This window comes from Balaenoptera physalus (assembly GCF_965194825.1).
Source record: "Balaenoptera physalus genome assembly, chromosome: 1".
NCBI lineage: Eukaryota > Metazoa > Chordata > Mammalia > Artiodactyla > Balaenopteridae > Balaenoptera > Balaenoptera physalus.
In genome coordinates, this window is record NC_138882.1 from 80,015,352 (window position 1) to 80,037,047 (window position 21,696).

General features: G+C 37.3%; 1 protein-coding gene and 1 long non-coding RNA gene across 2 annotated transcripts in view; one reads left to right on the plus strand and one right to left on the minus strand.

Moving 5' to 3' along the window:
- Positions 1-21,696, minus strand: part of LOC309645550 — a 251,878-nt gene that overhangs the window by 185,026 nt on the left and 45,156 nt on the right. The gene's annotated exons all lie outside the window — the stretch shown is intronic.
- On the plus strand, positions 4,690-11,531 carry LOC309643701 (olfactory receptor 10J5-like). Its single transcript, XM_082426678.1, is given in 3 exon segments — positions 4,690-9,028; positions 9,032-9,518; positions 9,521-11,531. Coding segments are annotated over 3 exon segments (897 nt in total). The 5' UTR covers positions 4,690-8,746; the 3' UTR covers positions 9,649-11,531.

A 21,696-nucleotide genomic window follows, 5' to 3' on the forward strand; every position in this document is an offset into this window, starting at 1 on the left:
AAATTAAAGATGATACAAATAGATGGAGAGATATACCATGTTCCTGGATTGGAAGAATCAACATTGTGAAAAAGACTCTACTAGCCAAAGCAATCCACAGATTCAATGCAATCCCTATGAAACTACCACTGGCATTTTTCACAGAACTAGAACAAAAAATTTCACAATTTGTATGGAAACACAAAAGACCCCAAATAGCCAAAGCAATCTTGAGAACGAAAAATGGAGCTGGGGGAATCAGGCTCCCTGACATCAGACTATATTACAAAGCTACAGTAATCAAGACAGTTTGGTACTGGCACAAAAACAGAAATATAGATCAATGGAACAGGATGGAAAGCCCAGAGATAAACCCACGCACATATGGTCACCTTATCTTTGATAAAGGAGGCAAGCATATACAGTGGAGAAAAGACAGCCTCTTCAATAAGTGGTGCTGGGAAAATTGGACAGATACATGTAAAAGTATGAAATTAGAACACTCCCTGACACCGTGAACAAAAATAAACTCAAAATGGATTAAAGACCTACGTGTAAGGCTAGACACTATCAAACTCTAAGAGGAAAACATAGGCAGGACACTCTATGACATACATCACAGCAAGATTCTTTTTGACCCAGCTCCTAGAGAAATGGAAATAAGAACACAAATAAACAAATGGGACCTAATGAAACTTAAAAGCTTTTGCACAGCAAAGGAAACCATAATCAAGACCAAAAGACAACCCTCAGAATGGGAGAAAATATTTGCAAATGAAGCAACTGACAAAGGATTAATCTCCAAGATTTACAAGCAGCTCATGCAGCTCAATAACAAAAAAACAAACAACCCATTCCAAAAATGGGCAGAAGACCTAAATAGGCATTTCTCCAAAGAAGATATACAGATTGCCAACAGACACATGAAAGAATGCTCAACATCATTAATCATTAGAGAAATGCAAATCAAAACTACAATGAGATATCATCTCACACCTGTCAGAATGGCCATCATCAAAAAATCTACAAACAATAAATGCTGGAGAGGGTGTGGAGGAAAGGGAACACTCTTGCACTGTTGGTAGGAATGTAAATTGATACAGCCACTATGGAGAACAGTATGGAGGTTCCTTAAAATACTACAAATAGAACTACCATACGACCCAGCAATCCCACTACTGGGCATATACCCTGAGAAAACCATAGGTCAAAAAGAGTCATGTACCATAATGTTCATTGCAGCTCTATTTACAATAGCCAGGACATGGATGCAACCTAAATGTCCATCGACAGATGAATGAATAAAGAAGATGTGGCACATATATACAATGGAATATTACTCAGCCATAAAAAGAAATGAAATGGAGGTATTTGTAATGAGGTGGATGGAGTTAGAGTCTGTCATACAGAGTGAAGTAAGTCAGAAAGAGAAAAACAAATACAGTATGCTAACACATACATATGGAATCTAAGGAAAACAAAAAACAAAAAAAGGCCATGAAGAACCTAGTGGCAAGACGGGAATAAAGACACAGACCTACTAGAGAATGGACTTGAGGATATGGGGAGGGGAATGGGTGAGATGTGACCGGGTGAGAGAGTGTCATGGACATATATACACTACCAAATGTAAAATAGATAGCTAGTGGGAAGCAGCCGCATAGCACAGGAAGATCAGCTCGGTGCTTTGTGACCACCTAGAGGGGTGGGATGGGGAGGGTGGGAGGGAGGGAGATGCAAGAGGGAAGAGATATGGGAACATATGTATATGTATAACTGATTCACTTTGTTATAAAGCAGAAGCTAACACATCATTGTAAAGCAATTATACTTCAATAAAGATGTTTAAAAAAATAAATAAATAAAAGAAAAGAAAATGGACAACCTGGAAGAAATGGACAAATTCTTAGAAAAGCACAACCTTCCAAAACTGAACCAGGAAGAAATAGAAAATATGAACAGACCAATCACAAACACTGAAATTGAAACTGTGATTAAAAATCTTCCAACAAACAAAAACCCAGGACCAGATGGCTTTGTTGGCGAATTCTATCAAACATTTAGAGAAGAACTAACACCTATCCTTTTCAAACTCTTCCAAAATATTTTAGAGGGAGGAACACTCCCCAACTCATTTTATGAGGCCACCATCACCCTGATACCAAAACCAGACAAAGATGTCACAAAGAAAGAAAACTAGAGACCAATATCACTGATGAACATAGATGCAAATATCCTCAACAAAATTCTAGCAAACAGAATCCAGCAGCACATTAAAAGGATCATACACCATGATCAGGTGGGGTTTATCCCACGAATGCAGGGATTCTTCAATATAGGCAAATCAATCAATGTGATATACCATATTCAAAAACTGAAGGAGAAAAACCACATGATCATCTCAATAGATGCAGAAAAAGCTTTTGAGAAAATTCAACGCCCATTTATGATAAAAGCCCTGAAGAAAGTAGGCATAGAGGGAACTTACCTAAACATAATAAAGGCCATATATGACAAAGCCACAGCCAACATCATTCTCAGTGGTGAAAAACTGAAACCATTTCCTCTAAAATCAGGAACAAGACAAGGATGCCCACTCTCACCACTGTTACTCAACATAGTTTTGGAAGTGTTAGCCACAGCAATCAGAGAAGAAAAAGAAATAAAAGGAATCCAGATTGGAAAGAAGAGGTAAAGCTGTCACTGTGTGCAGATGACATGATACTATACTTAGAGAATCCTAAAGATGCTACCAGAAAACTACTACAGCTAATCAATAAATTTGGTAAAGTAGTAGGATAGAAAATTAATGCACAGAAATCTCTTGCATTCCTATACACTAATGATGAAAAATCTGAAAGAGAAATTAAGGAAGCACTCCCATTTACTATTGCAACAAAAAGAATGATATACCTAGGAATAAACCTACCTAGGGAGTCAAAAGACCTGTATGTAGAAAACTATGATAATGATGAAAGAAATTAAATATTATACAAACAGATGGAGAGATATACCATGTTCTTGGATGGTAAGAATCAACATTGTGAAAAAGACTATACTACCCAAAGCAATCTACAGATTCAATGCAATCCCTTTCAAACTACCACTGGCATTTTTCTCAGAACTAGAAGAAAAAATTTCACAATTTGTATGGAAACACAAAAGACCCTGAATAGCTAAAGCAATCTTGAGAAAGAAAAACAGAGCTGGAGGAATCAGCCTCCCTGACTTCAGACTATTCTATAAAGCTACAGTAATCAAGACAGTATGGTACTGGCACAAAAACAGAAATATAGATCAATGGAACAGGGTAGAAAACCCAGAGATAAACCCATGAACATATGGTTACCTTATCTTTGATAAAGGAGGCAAGAATATCCAATGGAGAAAGGACAGCCTCTTTAATAAGTGGTGCTGGGAAAACTGGACAGCTACATGTAAAAGAATGAAATTAGAACACTCCCTAACACCATACCTGAAAATAAATTCACAATGGATTAGAGACCTAAATCTAAGGCCATACACTATAGAACTCTTAGAGGAAAATATAGGAAGAACACTCTTTGACATAAATCACAGCAAGATCCTTTTTGACCCACCTCCTAGAGAAATGGAAATAAAAAGAAAAATAAACAAATGGGACCTAATGACACTTAAAAGCTTTTGCACAGCAAAAGAAACCATAAACAAGATGAAAAGACAACCCTCAGAATGGGAGTAAATATTTGCAAATGAAGCAACTGACAGTGGATTAATCTCCAAAATATAGAAGCAGCTCAATATCAAAAAATCAAACCACCCAATCCAAAAATGGGCAGAAGATGTAAAGAGACACTTCTCCAAAGAAGATATACAGATTGCCAGCAAACACATGAAAGGATGCTCAACATCACTAATCATTAGAGAAATGCAAATCAAAACTACAATGAGGTATCACCTCACACCAGTCAGAATGGCCATCATCAAAAAATCTACAAACAATAACTGCTGGAGAGGGTGTGGAGAAAAGGGAACCCTCTTGCACTGTTGGTGGGAATGTAAATTGATACAGCCACTATGGAGAACAGTATGGAGGTTCCTTAAAATCTAAAATTAGGACTACCATTTGATCCAGCAATCCCACTCCTGGGCATATACCCTGAGAAAACCATAATTCAAAAAGAGTCATGTACCACAGTGTTCATTGCAGCACTAGTTACAGTAGCCAGGACATGGAAGCAACCTAAGTGTCCATCGACAGATGAATGGATAAAGAAGATGTGGCACCTATATACAATGGAATATTACTCACCATAAAAAGAAATGAAATTGAGTAATTTTTAGTGAGGTGGATGGACCCAGTGTCTGTCATACAGAGTGAAGTAAGAAAGAGAAAAACAAATACCGTATGCTAACACATATATATGGAATCTAACAACAACAACAAAAAAGGTTCTGATGAACCTAGGGGCAGGACAGATATAACGACACCCACGCAGAGAATGGACTTGAGGACATGGGGAGGGGGAAGGGTAAGCTGGGACGAAGTGAGAGAGTAGCATTGACATATATACACTACCAAATGTAGAATAGATAGCTAGTGAGAAGCAGCTACATCGTGCAGGGAGATCAGCTTGGTGCTTTGTTACCACCTAGAAAGGTGGGATAGGGATGGTGGGAGGCAGACGCAAGAGGGAGGAGATATGGGGATATATGATTCACTGATTATACAGCAGAAACTAACACAACATTGTAAAGCAATTATACTCCAATAAAGATGTTAAAAAAAATAAGTAATGTACATGATTCGTTGTAAGTATCAATAAATTCTGTAATAGTTTCTTTCCTTCTAAATGCAATTCTTATTGCCTCTTCAAACTTTTTGTCCTTTTCTTTTATTTGGATTATAATCTTCATGATTAAACATTTGCTGTACTATCTTTTCATTGTATATTACTCCATTTCAATGTTCTTATTTTCCCAAGAGGAGAATCTACAAATACATTTCTCTCTGTCTCTCTCATCTTTCATTGTCTCACACTGTTTTCTTCTTTGTTTTTGTTGACTTTTTACAAATTCTTGGGTAGCTTCTTCCTATCAGTGGGCTATATCAAGAATAATTTTAAGTGGTTTGTCCAAGACCACATGTTTTGACATTGGCAGTTTCCAGATCAGGTTCCAGGTTTTCCAAGTCCTAGACAATTCCCATGTTTCTTACATCACAATGAGACCTTAAGGAACTGTGGATCTAGCAGTGACAGATTTGCAGGCATAGAATCTTATTTGTGGCCAAATGAGAATCTTTTAAAAAATCAACTTAGATGAACTGTAATAGATTACATAATATTATACTATACAATATTATACAGTATGATAAATACCATGCAGTGTAAATAACTTAATAAAATGTACCAATTTAAGTATACATTTTGGTGAATTTTGATAAATTTATGTACCTGTATAACTACCATCATAATCAAGAACATTTCCTTCGTCCCTAAAAGTTCCCTAGTGTTCTGTTGCAGTCAATTCCCTAACAGTTCTGGCAACTACTGCTTGTGTTCTTGCAGTATAGAATACAATTATATTTTCTAGAGTGTCCTATAAATGGAATTACACTGTATGCGCTCTTTTGTATCTAACTTCTTTGATTCAGTCTAATGTTTTTAAAGATCAGTCATGTTGTTTGTATTAGTAATATTTTCCTTTTATTGCTGAGCGGTATTTTGTTACACAGATACACCATAAACATTCGAGTTGTTTCCAGTTTCTGGCTTTTAGGAATAAAGCTGCTAGGAACATTCATGTACAGGTCTCTGTGTGGACACATGTTTTAATTTCTCTTGTGTGAATACTTAGCAATAATATTGAATCATGGGATAAGTATATATTTACATTTCTAAAAATATGCCAAACTGTTTTATAGATTGGTTGTACCATTTTACATGGCCACCATCAATGTTTAAGAGTTCCAGTTCTTTCACTTCCCTGACAATATTAGATCTTGTTTTAAATTTTAGCCATTTGACTGAGTGTATAGTGGTATCTCATGGTGTTATTTCACATTTCTCTGGTGGCTAATAATGTTGTGATGTTGATTATCCTTTCATGCACTTATTGACCATTTGTATATCTTCTTATGTAAAATGTCTGTTTAAATATTTTTCCAATTTCAAAAATGTGTCTTAGTATTGAGTTGTAAGAATTCTTTACATATATCTAAACTTTTATTCAGAATATATATTGTGGATATTTTCTCCCAGTCTGTGGCTTTCCTTTTCATTTTTCTAACAATGCCTTTTGAAGAATAGAAGCTTTATTTTGATGAAGTTCAATTTGTGATTTTGTCCTTTTATAGTTTAGCTTTTTATTTTGTATCTAGGAACTTTGCTCATTCCAAGGTCATGATTTTATCACATTTTTGTCTAGAATTTTTAGTTTTAACTTTTATATTTATGTCTTTGATTCATGTTGAGTTGTTATTTTGTGTATGGTCTGAGGTAAAGTTTGAAGTTTATTTTTTTTCCATCTAGATATTCAGTTGTTCCAGCAACATTTGTTGAAAATACTATTATTGAGATACTTTAGAACTTTATAAAAAATCAATTGATCGTATATGTGTGGATTATTTTTGGACTGTGTTTTATTTCATTGAGCTGTATGTCTATCCTTACACCAATACCATGCTGCCTTGATTACTGTAGTCTTCAATTGCAGTAGTGTATGTTCTTTAACTTTAAAAATTTTTTGAAATTGCTGTGGCATTCTTGGTTCTTTGCATTTCCATATACATTTTAGAATGGGCGTATGTTTTATTATCCTGACTAGAGGATTTGGTATCCTAATCTTATGAGGGTCATTGTGAATCCAGAAAATGGAATAGACAGTAGACATTATTTAAGGAAGAATTCCATTGAATGTGATGATGAGGTAGATATGGCTCCAAAATGCTGACCTTGATTGACTGGAATATGGGTGAGGTCATCGAGGAAGACAGAGAAGTTGAGATGGAGAGGCTTTTCCAAATATAAGAGGGTAGATGTTTAGTTTTTGAAAAAATAAAATTTATTATGTCAGCAAGACCCACAAGTAGAGAAGTCTAGAGGAAGGTACGTCATAAACTTGGAGAAAAGATTGTTGATGGAAATAGAGATCTGAGAGCAATTAACTTAGAAATTATAACTGAAAAAATTGAGGAGAGCATGGAGAGAAAATAGCAAGGGCCAAGGATTGACCAAAGAACAACATTTCCAATTACAATATAGGTGAAATGAGCAGCTTCATGGAAGAGAACTAAGTGCTGAGAAGAGAGAAAAAATAGTGTGGTGTCATGGAAACCAAGGTCAGAGAATGTTTCCAGGAGGCAGGGTTTTCAGAAGTGTAAAATGAATCAGAAGGACAAGAGAAAGAGGAAAAAGCAAAGTCTGACAGTTTTAGCAGTGAAGACTTCTTTGACATTTGAGAGAACAGTTTTGTGGGAGGGACCGTGATGAAGCTGACTTTCAGGGAATTATGGGGGGTGGGAGAGGAAGTCTATTTCAGTAATTCTGAAAATGAAAGGAGGGAGAACAATGGAATGGTCACTGTAGAGAACCACAGGATCAGATGTATGCTGTCTACACAGGCTGTGTACTCTTGCTTTTCAACAGAGGGGACTAGTGCACTCTGTTTCTTGTAATTATATCAAATTCTGTGTTCACCATATTTTTAAAAATAGATAGCTAGTGGGAACCTACTGTATAGCACAGGGAGCTCAGCTCAGTGCTCTGTGGTGACCTAGATCGAAGTGGGGGAGGGAGGCCCAAGAGGGAGGGGATATAGGTATGCATATAGCTGATTCACTTCATTGTACAGCAGAAACTAACACAACATTGTAAAGCAGTTTTACTCCAATTAAAAAAAAAAAAAATTTGTAGGCCAGTTCAGCTCCAAGTAGCTGGAAGACTCCTTTCTCCTCCTCTCTCAACTCTGGTTCTTACATTCCCTTGTCCACACCTTGAATTGTCCTAATCCTTTCCTATTACAGTGGAAACTAAACAATGTTCTCCCAATTACTCAACTCTTTTCCTGACTTCATTCTTAAAAGTACTACTGAAGTCAGCAAAAAAGATTACTGTGGTGGGACTTGAGTGAACTCTTTCAGTAGAGTGATCACAACAGAAGTTGTTCTGTAGTTGTTCTTTGAGGGTGTGGTGACATATTTGGACCACATTCTCTCTCTGAAATGAGGTTTCTAGATTCAGAACTCAACTGAAATACTGTGTAAAAGTTCTTGGTGGCCCTGTCACCAGATCCAGGGACTGCTTATCACAGTTCGTCATCTTCAAGTCTACTTCCTTCTGCTATATCCCCCTCGAAACTCTCATCTTTATCATTTTCTTGACATGCACTTTATTAGTGAGCCCTTTGTTCCTAGAGTTTATTTTAAGTGGTGGGTATCATTACTGATAGGGAAACAGAGCATGACTCTTTCCTGGCTGTTCTCTTCCCCTTCCTAACATCACTATGATGTGTGTGTGGTGAGCATTTGCTTGGAAGTCTCCATGCACAGGGGAAGTTTGCTCCATAGTGATCATGTTCACATGTATAAGCCCCAAAGATACAAAAGTAGTTTTCTTTCTTTCTGTGCCAGGGCCATACGCATGAGCTTGTTGGTCACAAGGGGGGAATTGAACTCACTCTCTCAGTTCAGCTGTCATTGTCCCTTGCTGTGAAGTCCAATTGCTGATGGGAATTTTCCCCTTGATGACTGCTTCCATTTATTGCTTTAGGGCACTGATATAGTGGAATGCAGAGAAACAACTTCACAGAAGTGGCAGAATTCATCTTCCTGGGTTTCTCTATCCTTGGAAAGCACCAGATAACCCTCTTTGTGGTTTTCCTTACTATCTCCATTTTCACCCTGGCTGGGGACATCATCATTGTGACCGTCATTTGCGTTGACCTTCACCACCACATACCCATGTACTTCTTCCTGAGCATGCTGGCTAGTTCTGAGACCGTGTACACATTGGTCATTGTCCCACGAGTGCTTTCTGGTCTTATTTTTCATAACCAGCCTATCTCCTTGTAAGGCTGTGCAACCCAGATGTTCTTTTCTGTCATCTTGGCCACTAATAATTGCTTCTTGATCACAGCTATGGGCTGTGACTGCTATGTGGCCATCTGCAAGCCCCTGAGGTACACAGTCCTCATGAACAAAGGAGTGTGTGCTAGGTTAGTCTGTGTGTCCTTTGGCACTGGTCTGGTTATGGCAGTTCTCCATATAATGGCCATGTTCAATTTGCCCTTCTGTGGCATTTACCCAGTCATTAAACTTTCTTGCATTGATATCACTATCAATGAGATTATCAATTATGGTGTAAGTTCATATGTGATTTTTGTTCCTGTGGGCCTGTTCTTCACCTCCTATATCCTCCTTATCTCTTCCATCCTTAAGATACCTACAACCAAGGGCTGGAAGAAGAGCTTTGCCACATGTGTCTCCCACCTCACTGTGGTCATGGTCCACTATGGCTGTGCCTCCATTGCCTACCTCAAGCCCAAGTCAGAAAATGCAAATAAAAAGATCTTCTTCTCTCTGTGACCTACACCATCATCACTCCTCTGCTGAACCCTGTTGTTTACAGTCTGAGGAACAAGGAGGTCAAGGATGCCCTACGCAGAGCTGTGGGCAGAAACATTTCTTAACAGATTGAATTGTTTTGTCAGGAGACCTTTGGTCCAGTGTAATGTGTGTCTACTCACAAACATGCCATGATTCACAAGTTCATCAAATACAATGTTTGTGGAGAATAATGTCAAAGAGTTGAAATGCTTTTCCTTCTCATGCTCTAAGGGCAAAGCAGAAAGCAAGATTTTTGCTCTGTCAAATTTTGTTACCAGATACAAGAATCATTCCAAGCCAGATTAAGACTACTTGTTTCTGTGCCTGAGGAGTTCTGCTTGCAAACCTCTTTTGGCCCTCACTTTACCTGGCTCCTCTCAGACAGTCAAATCCTTGACCTAGTCTGGTAAGGAGAAGTGGAGAAGAGACAGCTGGAACAGATGTGAAAGGGGTCTTAGGAAATGAAGCTGCAGAGAAAGCCTGAGGATGGCTTTCATTCTCAGAAGTTAAATCACTTGCCCCATAACAGTCATTTCAGAAACAATTTTCTTAATTCTTGCTGATTGAAGAATGAACAGCCTCAGCAAAAAGGGTCATTTCTTTCATTATCCAGCCACGTTAGCTCCTCAGCTAGTATTCATTTCTGTGTGTCTCCCTTCCTTCTTTGCAATCAAGGCAAAAATCTCTGTCGTTCCTAGAGGCTAAGCTGGGAGAGAATGTGTTGGTGGCTGTTCTCTGTAACTGCACTTTAATCCAGATGTACTTTTTATAAACACACTTCTTTTTTCAACCTATGGAAGCCTTTCAGATTTAAAACTTCTATGTAGTAACTGCAGTGGCATTGAAGTAGTTGTCTTAGATACTGGTTATTCTGATTGCAGAGTCTAAGGCAAATGTCATTGAATTCCCTTCTATCAGCAACAGTGCAAAGCCGTCCTTCTCCCAATACAATTTATATCAAAATAAGCATATTCATGCTACGTTGTTTTATATCCTCAATGAGGAAGGTTGTGGGAATATTTTTTTAATAGACTTTTCTTTTTTTTAATTTATTTAATTTATTTATTTTTGGCTGCGTTGGGTCTTTGTTGTTGCACGCGGGCTTTCTCTAGTTGGTGTGAGCGGAGGCTACTCTTCATTTCGGCGCGCGGGCTTCTCATTGCGGTGGCTTCTCTTGTTGAGGAGCACGGGATCTAGAGCACAGGCTTCAGTAGTTGTAGCGTGTGGGCTCAGACTGCCTTGCAGTCTCTAGAGCGCAGGCTCAGTAGTTGTGGTGCGTGGGCTTAGTTGCTCAGCGGCAGGTGGGATCTTCTTGGATCAGGGCTCGAAACCGTGTCCCCTGCCTTGACAGGTGGATTCTTAACCACTGCGCCACCAGGGAAGTCCATGTGGGAATAGTTTTTGTGGATCTTACTACTAGTTTATCTCTGCTCTGAGACAGAGCTGGAAGATACCAAGAGACACTGATATGGCAACATGTCTTTTCACACACTTCCATTGTGATTCCATCCCCAGGTCAGTTCCTGTCCCTTACTTTCCAGTTTTATTTTTCTGTTCTGAACCACAGAAATAGTATTGCTGCGTCTTCTAGGTGACCGTAATTTACTCTCTGTTCCACAGATCCCGATGTGAGGAGGTCAACAGGGCTGGGGTTCTTTGTCCAGTGTCCCTCGTGGCACGCTCTCATAGTTGGGTGACATCATAGCTGATGTCAGAGTCTCCGTGATAAACATCACTGGGTATCCCTCTAGGAGAGGTATCTCAACCTGAGGTTCATAGTGCCTTGAGGAGTAGTGTTTGGAAGGGCTTAGAGGGGTTTTGAACTTTATGGAATTATTTACTAGATTTTGTGCACAAGTATGAATGTGTAATTTCCATCATATTCTCAAAGAATTTTCTCTGGTATAAGTATTTCTTCCCTTAAATCCTAGCAGAAATATACCACAGAATCCAATTTTCTTCTTTTATAGATGAATGATCTTTTATAGATCATTTGCTTCCATAATTTCCTTAAACTGTCTTAGAGAAGCACTCTTTGACACTGTCCACTTTTGCCTGTGTGGGCACTGCTATTTTTCATTAAGTTGGGGAAATAGAAGGTGTGTGTCGTTCTCAGCTGGAAGGCTGAGGGATAATGGGGGGTGGAGAGATATCAGAAGGCACATGTGGTCTTCTGTGTTGAAAGTTTTCTGGACTTCTCCCATCCCGCCCCCTCCATTCCCTAAGTGTTTAAACATCATTCTTGGCCCTCCCCCTCACACCTCATGCATGAGTGAATTGCCCACTAATGTTAGTTGTTTTACATACTTTGCATGACTTTAGACTCACTGGAGGAAGCAGCTCCTACAGGAGAAGTGCAACAAATAGTACAAGAGTGGGTAGGCCTGTGTGGTCTCATATCCCTCCAGTAGGATGAATCAGGAACAGTGAATCGTTTTACTGCTTTCTCCTGTAATTATGCATGTTACTTAGATTGCTGGCTAATGTGGGGGCTGTTTTCATTATCTTCTTTCTTTTTGTTATAATTCTCCAATGTCTCGCTCTACGCATATTTCTTCATCTTGCTTCTCTTGTGCATTGCAAATACCTCTTTTCTTTTAGCACTTTTTTTTTGTTTATCTCTTCTGTGCATCAGAAAAATAACCATAATATCAGTTATTTATTCAGTCTATGTGTATTTCTCAAGCACTGTGTGTTAAGCAGTTAACTAGCTGTGGGGTTACAGTAACGAGTAATGCAGGGACTCTGTTTCAAGTTATCCGCAGTCCAATGGGGAAGACAGACAAAATAGCAAAGAATACCAAAACTTGCTATAGGCATACCTACAGGATTGTTGTTTGGGGTCAGAAGTGTTGTGCAAAAAAGAGAACTGGTCAAATCTATTTAGAAGGTCAGAAAATAATTCAGAGAGGTGATATTTAATTAACTTTTTGTGGCATTGGGTCAGTTGAAGTCTGGGAGGGATGAGGGAGGACAATCAAGGGAAAGAAAAGAGCCTGAGCAGAGACACACAAGCCTGAAAAAGCTACATGTACTAGCAGGTGGGTATTATTCATCTCTGTATGCCCATTGCTGTATTGAATATTAGCTTGACAAATAATAGGTACTTAATATACCTTTGGAAAGATGAATGTGTGAACAAATATTCAGTATAAGGTCTTGTCCGGAAATTTCCAGTTTTTTGTTTGGATAGACATATCATATCATATTCCCTCTGCCTACCATATAGACTTCCCTCACCTAAAGTAAACTAACAGAAAATGACAAAGTAGAGGTGACAGTCTTGGGAGTATAGTTGAAATTACTATTCCCAATTGCAGGATTGCCTATAAGCTGTTCTCACTTGCTCCATAAGCTCAGTTGACATTCATGCATTTTTGTTAATTAGTCACTTAAAACTGGGCTGGAGGAAAAAATTCCTTCTTTGGAAGGAAACTGGATTAATACTACGTTAGTATGTTTTATCCATAACCAGAAAAATAACAGACTTGAAACTGATTGCTTGATAGCTTGACATAAAAAGCCAAGAGTTAAGATAGTTTAATACTTAACCTTTTAGAAAAAAAAATGTGAAACAGACTATTACGGATCTTAAACATTCTGAAATAGGATTTTCACAGTGTTGACTTTGTAGCTTCCCTAGAGAAAAACCAGTTTCACCTGATATACTTTCACACTCCCTACTTGCAATTCATGATGGATTAGAGAATATAGTTGCAGCCCTACTAACAATAAGTAGAATAAAACATTTTCTTAATGAGTGTAAATGTTTCCAGGAGGAGAGAGGAGGGAGGAAGGCAGGAGGGATAAAATTAAGCCATATTAAGACAGGAAGTAAGTGACCCACAGGGCTTAATTTTTAAAAAGGCATATTTAAAAGGTGCAAGATCCCAGATCAGTTTTGATGCTGCTACTGAATGAAGTATGTACACATGTGTGATAGTGTATGTGTTTGTGTGTGTGTGTGTAAGTATGCACGTATATTTTTGTGAGGGGAGAGATAACATTTGGGAGTTTTAGATGTGATGAATGCCATGGTCAAAGGTATTGATAATAATGCTTTATTTGAATTATTTTACAACTATTCCTAATATTTATGTAACTCTTTACAGTTCACAAAGGTCTTTCACATTCATGACCTCATTTGATACTAACAGCACTGTGTAAGATAAATATTACTACCTCATTTTCAGAGAAATAAAGTGGGGGTAGATTAAGGGACATTCCTAAGGGCACATACATCATTAGAGATAGAAGTAGGACTAAAAATGGAGCCTCAATTACAGATCTATTAATCCTAAATTCCATGCTCTTTCTGTTACTCCATCCATATGTACAAACACACACACACGCTCACACACACAATTTATTCTAATCAGGGAATAAGGTATGATGAATGAGTAACTTTATGTTTTAGATGCTGGAGCTTCATTTCAGTCAGTATTCATAGACTGTTCCTGAAATGTTCTGTTTTCATTCCTGCCTTTGTAAACAAAGTATATTGAACCTCATGAATATATTTCTTTAAATGTTTACCATAAGCATTTAAATTTACCTTGTTTTGTGGTTCATTTATATCGTCGGTTGAAACTGAGCTTATGTTAGAGTCTTTGAGTTAACAAAGAGTTAAATGACCCACATATTACAGTATTTTGTGAATTTTGTGTTAGCATTGTATGATTTCTGACTTTTTAAATGATTCATTTTGTTACATCAACAAATATGACATGCATATCCACTCTGAGTATCAGGCACTGGGTTAGGCACTAGATGCAGAGATAAGACCTGAGCCTTGCTCTTGAGTAGCTCACAATCTGCTTGCAGCCGATTTCAATACAGTGTGATTAGTGCTATACACAGAGTACTGTGTAACCCCAAAGAAGAAAATGACATGACTCTGTTGGTGATTTCATCCATTCATGTATTGGAAGATTCAGGTCAAGGTGAATGAATTTATCAAGTCCAAACACTGTGCTGTAGGGAGACTTCCTGACATTGTGCCTACTCAAAGATAGCAAGTGCACCAAGATTAATGAATCCAAGTGTTTCTATAATGTACCCTCCACAATGCCCAGTATACAATTAAATGCTCAACATCGGAATAAACAGAAAAATATGACCCATAATCAAGAGAAAGATAGTCTATATAAGTTAACCTTAAAATGGCCCAAATTAGTAGTCAGGGACTTAAAAGCAGGTAGTATACATAGGTTCAAAGATCTACAGGAAGCCATGCTCTTAATGAACAAACAGGTGTGGATCTCAGTTAAGAAATGAGAGCTGTAATAAGAAAGAAATAGAATTTATAGAACTGAAAGTTAAAATATTTGAAATGAAAAATTTACTAATCTTCTCAACAGCAAATTGTAGTTGGTAAAAGACAGGGTCAATTAACTTGAAGATCAAATTCAATAATTTCTATTGATCTAAGAACAGAAAAGAAATGAATGAAAAGTCTCAATGATTCATGCAACAGTACAAGAAGTCTAATGTACATGTAATTGGAGCCTCAGAGAGTAGAATGTGTCACACAAATATCTGGAGATTCATTGGCCAAATTAGTGAGAAATATAAACTTACAGATCCAAGAATCTCAGTGAATCTCAAAACAGGATAAATAAAAAGAATCAAATCTATGTACATCAGAGCTGAATCTTTAAAAACCAAAGGTAAAGAAATCTTGAAAGTCACCAGGTTAAAGTGGTAAATTACATATAAGGGAACAATGATAATAATTTCACTGACTTCTAATCAAAAACAATGGAGACCAGAAAACGGTTGAGTGACATTTTTAATGTTAAGTCAGAATTCTATATCCAGTAAAAAATATCATTCAAAAATTACATATATATGTGAAATATATGTGAAATAAAGATATTTTCAGTTAAGTGAAAATTGAGATAATTATACACTACCAGAAATGCTAAAGGAACTTCTTAAGGCTGAAGGGATATGACACCAGATGCAAACTATAGATATATAAAGAGGAATGAAGATCACTATAGATATATAAAGAGGAATGAAGATATGTTAATATGTGAGTAAACAAAGGTATCTTGTTTTTCTTTCAGTTGTTTTAAAGAATATATTATGATTTAAAGAAAGTATTATGATGTAGTATTGTGAGGCTTATAACATATATAGATGTCATATACATGACAACTATAGCATAAAGAAAGAGGTAAATATAACTATATTGTTATGAGATGCCTTTGTTTAACAAGAAGTGGTACAATTTTAACTAAGAAAGATTGTAATAAGTTAAGAATGCATACCCATAGAACAGTAATGAAAAGAATAATGCAATGAGATATACCTATGAAGGCAGTACAGAAATAAAATAGAATACTAAAAATATTTAAGTATTTTAATATTTAAGAAGTATATTAATATTTAAGAAGGAATAAAGGAACAGAGGAACAGCTAACATATGAGACAAATAGAAAAAATAGTAAAAGAGTAGACTGAAATTCAATGGTATTAAGAACTGTATTCAACCTAGGTATATGGTTGACCCTTCAGTGATGTGGGTGTTAAGGGTGTTCACAACACGCCCCTCCCACCCCCGTCCCAACAGTCGAAAATCCACATATAACTTTACAGTTGGCACTTTGTATCTATGGTTCTGCATTTGTGAATTCAACCAACCTCAGATTGTAAACATAGTAATATATGTATTGAAAAAAATCCATCTATAAGTATACCTGTGCAGTTCAAACCTGTGTTGTTCAAGGGTCAACTGTACTAAACATGTCACTGAAAAGGCAGATGTTGTCAGAATGGATAAAAACAAGCAAGACTCAACTATACACTATTTAAAAGAGAAATTTGACAAAAATACACAGATAAATTGAAAGAAAAAGTGTAGGGAAAGATATACCATGCGAACTCTAATTGTACTGAAAGGGTTATACCTTCTAGAACTTCTTTAGCAATTTCTGGTAGTGTAGAAATTATCCCAATTTTCACTTATCTTAAAATGCCTTTACTTTCAACTTCATTTTTCATTAATATCAGACAAAGTACATTTCAAAGCAAGAAATATTACCATAAATAAAATAGGGAGATTTTATTAAAATAAAAAGCTAATTCATCAGTAAGACATGACAATCTTAAATATACATGCTCCTAGTAATAGAGTTCTAAAATAAATAAAACAAAAACTAAGTTAAAGAGAGAAATAGATAAATTTACAATTCTGATTGGGGATTTCAATACTCGCTTAGCAATTGATTGAATGAGTAGACAGTAAATACGCATATAAAACAGCTGTTCCACGTTTTAGTAAGTTTGACCTTTTGATATTTATAGGACCTTCTAACCAACAACAGCAGAATACACTCTTTTTTCAAGTGCACATGGAAGCAAGAGTGGACATATGAATCATAAGACCCAATATATTTATAAGGATTGGAATCATAAAAAGTATGTTCTCTGACCATAGTGGAATTCAATTCTAAATCAAACAAAAAAAATCTGGGAAAAACATTTGGAAATTAACACACAGCCTAAAAACTGATGGGTTAAAGAATAGATTATAAGGGAAATTGGAAAATATTTGGAATTGAATAGAAATTAAGATGTAAGATATTAAAACTTGTGAGATTCAGCTAAAGTAGTGCTTAGAAAATATGATTGTTTAGTGTAAAAAGAAGTGTTATCAGTCATGGTCCATTCAGGAGATAGAAATCACACAGCAATTTGAATAATGAAAGTTTAATATAATGGATTAATTGTAACATGGGATTACTGTTGGTTCAGTGATGTGTGGGGTCACAGATGGCCAGGTGACAGTCTCACTTTCTAATTAAATTTAATTATTTCTGTTCCATTCCCTGGTTAGAAATATTTTGCCCATGAGGACTGAGACCAGTGGATCTAAGGATGCTGGGACAGGAAGAAAAATCCTGCTAGTTAGATATTAAGTGAAATGGGAGTAAAAGAAACCATTACAACTTCCACCCCTTAACTACTGGACCCATGAATTCTGGCTCTGTAATTGTCCGATTCAGAATATACACTGATTTAAAACAGAACACTATCATTTTAAGATATCTCAAAACTGGTGGAGTAACTGAGTCATTAGTAAGCCATTCATCTTTCAAATACATCGGCTATTTCTGGATGACGGAATATGCAGTAAGACTAGTTAACTCCATAGGCATGAGTCCATTGCTGTACTTCCTGTATTGTGAAATGAGTTCCTTTACCAGATGCAATGCTATGGGGAATGCCATGATGGCATTCTGAGTGTCCACAGGTGGTAGGACTGGCAGAAAGCATTACGGGTAGGGAAAGCAAATCCAATTTCAGAATTTGTGTCTATTCCAGCAAAGACAGATTTCTGCCCCTTCCATGATGAAAGAGGTCCATTATCATTAACCTGCCACCAGGCTGTTTCTTAACAAGAAGTGATGTCATACTTAGGGGTTATTATTGGTTGCTGCTTTCGGCAGATTGGGTGCTCAACAATGATGTTATCCAGGTCAGCTTTGATAAGGGGAAGTCCATATTGTTGAGCCTAAGTATAGGTTTCATCTCTGCTAACATGGCCATTTTGTTCACGGGAGCCTTTGGACAAACACTAAGGTAGCTGGGGAGAAAGGCTGATTGACATCTACAGTGCATGTCATTTTGTCCACCCGACCCCTATAAGCCATCATTTTGATTGATGAGCCATAGTGAGATTTTGGGTACCAAAATGTTAGCATAAATTTGGGGCCAGTGTCAAGTCATCCTTGAAAGGTCTTGGTATTTCCTATTACCCAGTGAGGTCACTCTAGTATATGGGTATAGGTCCCTTTAGGGGAAGGTTTGGTGGAAGATTTACAGTGTGTGTTTTTATTAATGATGCTGGGTACTTCCTCAAGGAGACTTGGCCTCCCTTTCAGTAAAGGGGCTCTTTATCTTTGAATTGACATAGGTTTGGAAACTGGTTGATAGACTGTGATGCTCCACTGTGTTGACTCAAATCAGGTAATAGATGTAGTGTTAGCTCTGGTCTCACACACAGTGGATCAGTTGGTTCAGAGACCTACCCGGTCATTATTTCCTCAGTTCTCTAATGTAAAATTAGAATAGACATGCTCAGTAACTGGTAGAATTCCCCACAGTGGCTCCCTGACATACAGGCCATATGGTAGGAAGTGTTAAGTGGAAACCCCTAGAATTTCCTCCCCCTCTCAAGATAGTAAATGAGAAGTAATATCACATTACTGTGGGAGTTGTAGAGATGAATGGCACCATAAATGACTTGAAAAAGCAGGGGTGATAATACCCATCACATCCCTATTTAATTCCTCCAGTTTGGCCTGTGAATAAGTCAGATGTGTATTGGAGAATGACTATGGGCTATTGTAAACTTAATCAGATTGTGATGCCAGTTGCTGTTGCTGTCCCAGATGTAGTGTTGTTACTGGAGCAAATCCACATAGCATGTCACACTTGGTAAGTAGCTATTGACCTGGATAACTTTTTCTCCATACAAATTTTAAGTACAATCAGAAGCAGTTGCTTTTACCTGGCAGGGCCAGTTTTAGGGCTATGACAATTCTACTGCTCCCTGTCATATAGACCATAGAAATCTTGCTTGTCATGACATTTCATAGAATATCACATGTACTAGTGTATTGATGACATGGTGCAAATTGGATCTGTTGAGCAGAAAGTAGCAATTACTTTGTTGCCTTCATAAGTATGAGAGGGTAAGTTATAATTTTATATCAGTTAAGGCCCAATTAGGCAAATGTCACTTGGTAATTTGAATAAGGAGTTTAATATAAAGAATTAGTAGCTATAACAAGGAACTGGAGCAATAAGATACTGGAAAGCAATTAAGATAATTCTAAAGAATATAAGAATAGCAGATATAAGGAACAGATACTAACCCTAGGGCTAAGATAGGGTATTGTGGGAAATAAATTTTCTCTAGATTTTTTTAGTGATCCTATAAAAACCTCAGTTTCCTGAGCCATGGAAATGCATACACTATCAGAGTAGAAGGTTTGCTTTCATTTCTCCTAGGAACATTTTACTCCTAACAATGAGGATTAGGTCTGTCACCATTTGTTTCTTTGATGGTGGAGCTAATTGCTTCCATACAATAAGCTTCTCTTATCTCCCCAAGAGCCATAAGGTTACATTTCTGGTAAGGCACCTAAGTTGTAGCATTATCTCTCTGCTTGTTTACATTTCAAAAGGGGTGGAACCTGGAGCCATGAAGAAATTTCTAGGTTGTAAAAGCCATAGACACTCTATTATCTTCTTCCTGGAAAGATTTATTTACATAACAAAAGATTAGAGTAAGGATTCTTTGCATCCTGTCTCCAAGGAGACTCTCTCAGAAGGAGAGAGAGAAAAATAATCTCTTTCCTCTGTATAAATGGAAGACATTTATATTTCTTCATCTCTTGCATACAGAATGGTCCTGCCACTTGTGTAGGATACATTTTCCATCTGGTTCTTATCATATCACTCTGCAGGGTTGCAAATGTGGAGAAACTAATAATTCAATGTTATTCTGACTGTTGATTGTGTGGTGAGCATAATAAGAAATCTGCTCTGATTCAGAAACCTCATGTGTGCATTCAAGAAAATTTAATAAAGATGAATGTTAAAAACTCAACAAAAACCTGAGGAAGAGACAACCCTTCCTGCATAAGGGCTAATATCCAAACCTTATTGGAGAGGGCACAGCATTGACCCACTGTATGACAGAGACATTGCAATGTGCCATGCTGGGAGAACTTGGTGGAAATCCACACTTTGGAACGTGCCAGAAATCTGCCCTCTAGTGTACTGGGGAAAGCTATTCTGAGGGTAGTGTCTTTCTGGAGACACTTTACTATGCAAAGAAGGATGCTGAGGAAAATTGCTTATTTCTGGGTGCTATTGATTGCCATGCACTGCAGAGCTGGATGTTGGAATATCTGCCCATGTTGCAGGAACTTGGTGCTGGTGAAGCCAAGTCATGCTGAAGAAAACTGCCAAATTGAGCACAATGGAAATGGAAAGTCCCTTCTTCCTGCAGTGTGTCTAATAGTGCTCCAAAATGACAAAGCTTAACATTGTACCAGCTGTCAAGGGCCCAGCTCAGTTTTTTTAGAGCAAGCAATGAAGGCAAATTTTAAGTTGAAGGGCAATAAATTGATAAATGGCACACAAAGAAAAGTGTGACATCAATTATATATTGCTCCTTCCACTCAGGAGGGAGTAACTACTACTTTATTAGTCCTTTCACCATAAAAAAATAATAAAGTGGGAAAAACGTATGAATCATTTGTTTTCAGATTTTAGACAATAGGCAGTGAAAGACTGTGATTCTAGAGAGAATAAAAACACAGAAGTTAAGCTCTATGATGATTGCCCTGAGCTTTTGCTTAAAGGCTCTTTGAAAAACATGGCATAGGGAAGTAGAGTCTAAGCATGAGCTGAGGAGACAAATGTTGAAATTTAGAGATGGCAATGTGGCTGGAACTTGTGGGGCAGAGTAGCAGAGAAGAAGAAGCTGCACAAAATAAAACCTGCAGAACTATGCATAAGTGTCTCTTGGTCTTTTGCAGAATACTAAGGTATGCATATGTGGAGCCAGGCATTAGAAGGCTGGCATAGAACTATTATGGAAATGTGAGCTAAACAGAGGTTCTGATGTTTACATTTGGCTGCGAGACATTGGTGTTTGACAAAGTAGAGCAGAGAAGCTTAACTGAATGTCCTGGGCCCTAAGTTGAGGCCCTAATAAGACCATACCTAAGGAATAGAGCCACTCTAACCCTAAAGTAAAGACTGAGTCCTGCCCTATCAAACAGACAGCTCAATCAGGTCAAGCTCAACAGGATCCACAAGTAACCTATACACAACAGAACAATGTTCAATGCTAAAAAATGCAGCACACCACACATAAAATTCAAAATTTCCAGCATTCACTAAAAAACTACTAGGTATATGAAGAAGCAGAAAATGTCACTTATAGTCAGAAAATCAGTCAGAAGAAAGAGATACAGACATGAAAGAGGTGATGGAATTAGCAGGCAAGAATGCAAAACATTTACAAATTTTACATATATCTTCAAGGATTAAAAGAAATCATGAATATAATGAGAAGAATGAAAGATATAAAATAACAAATGTGC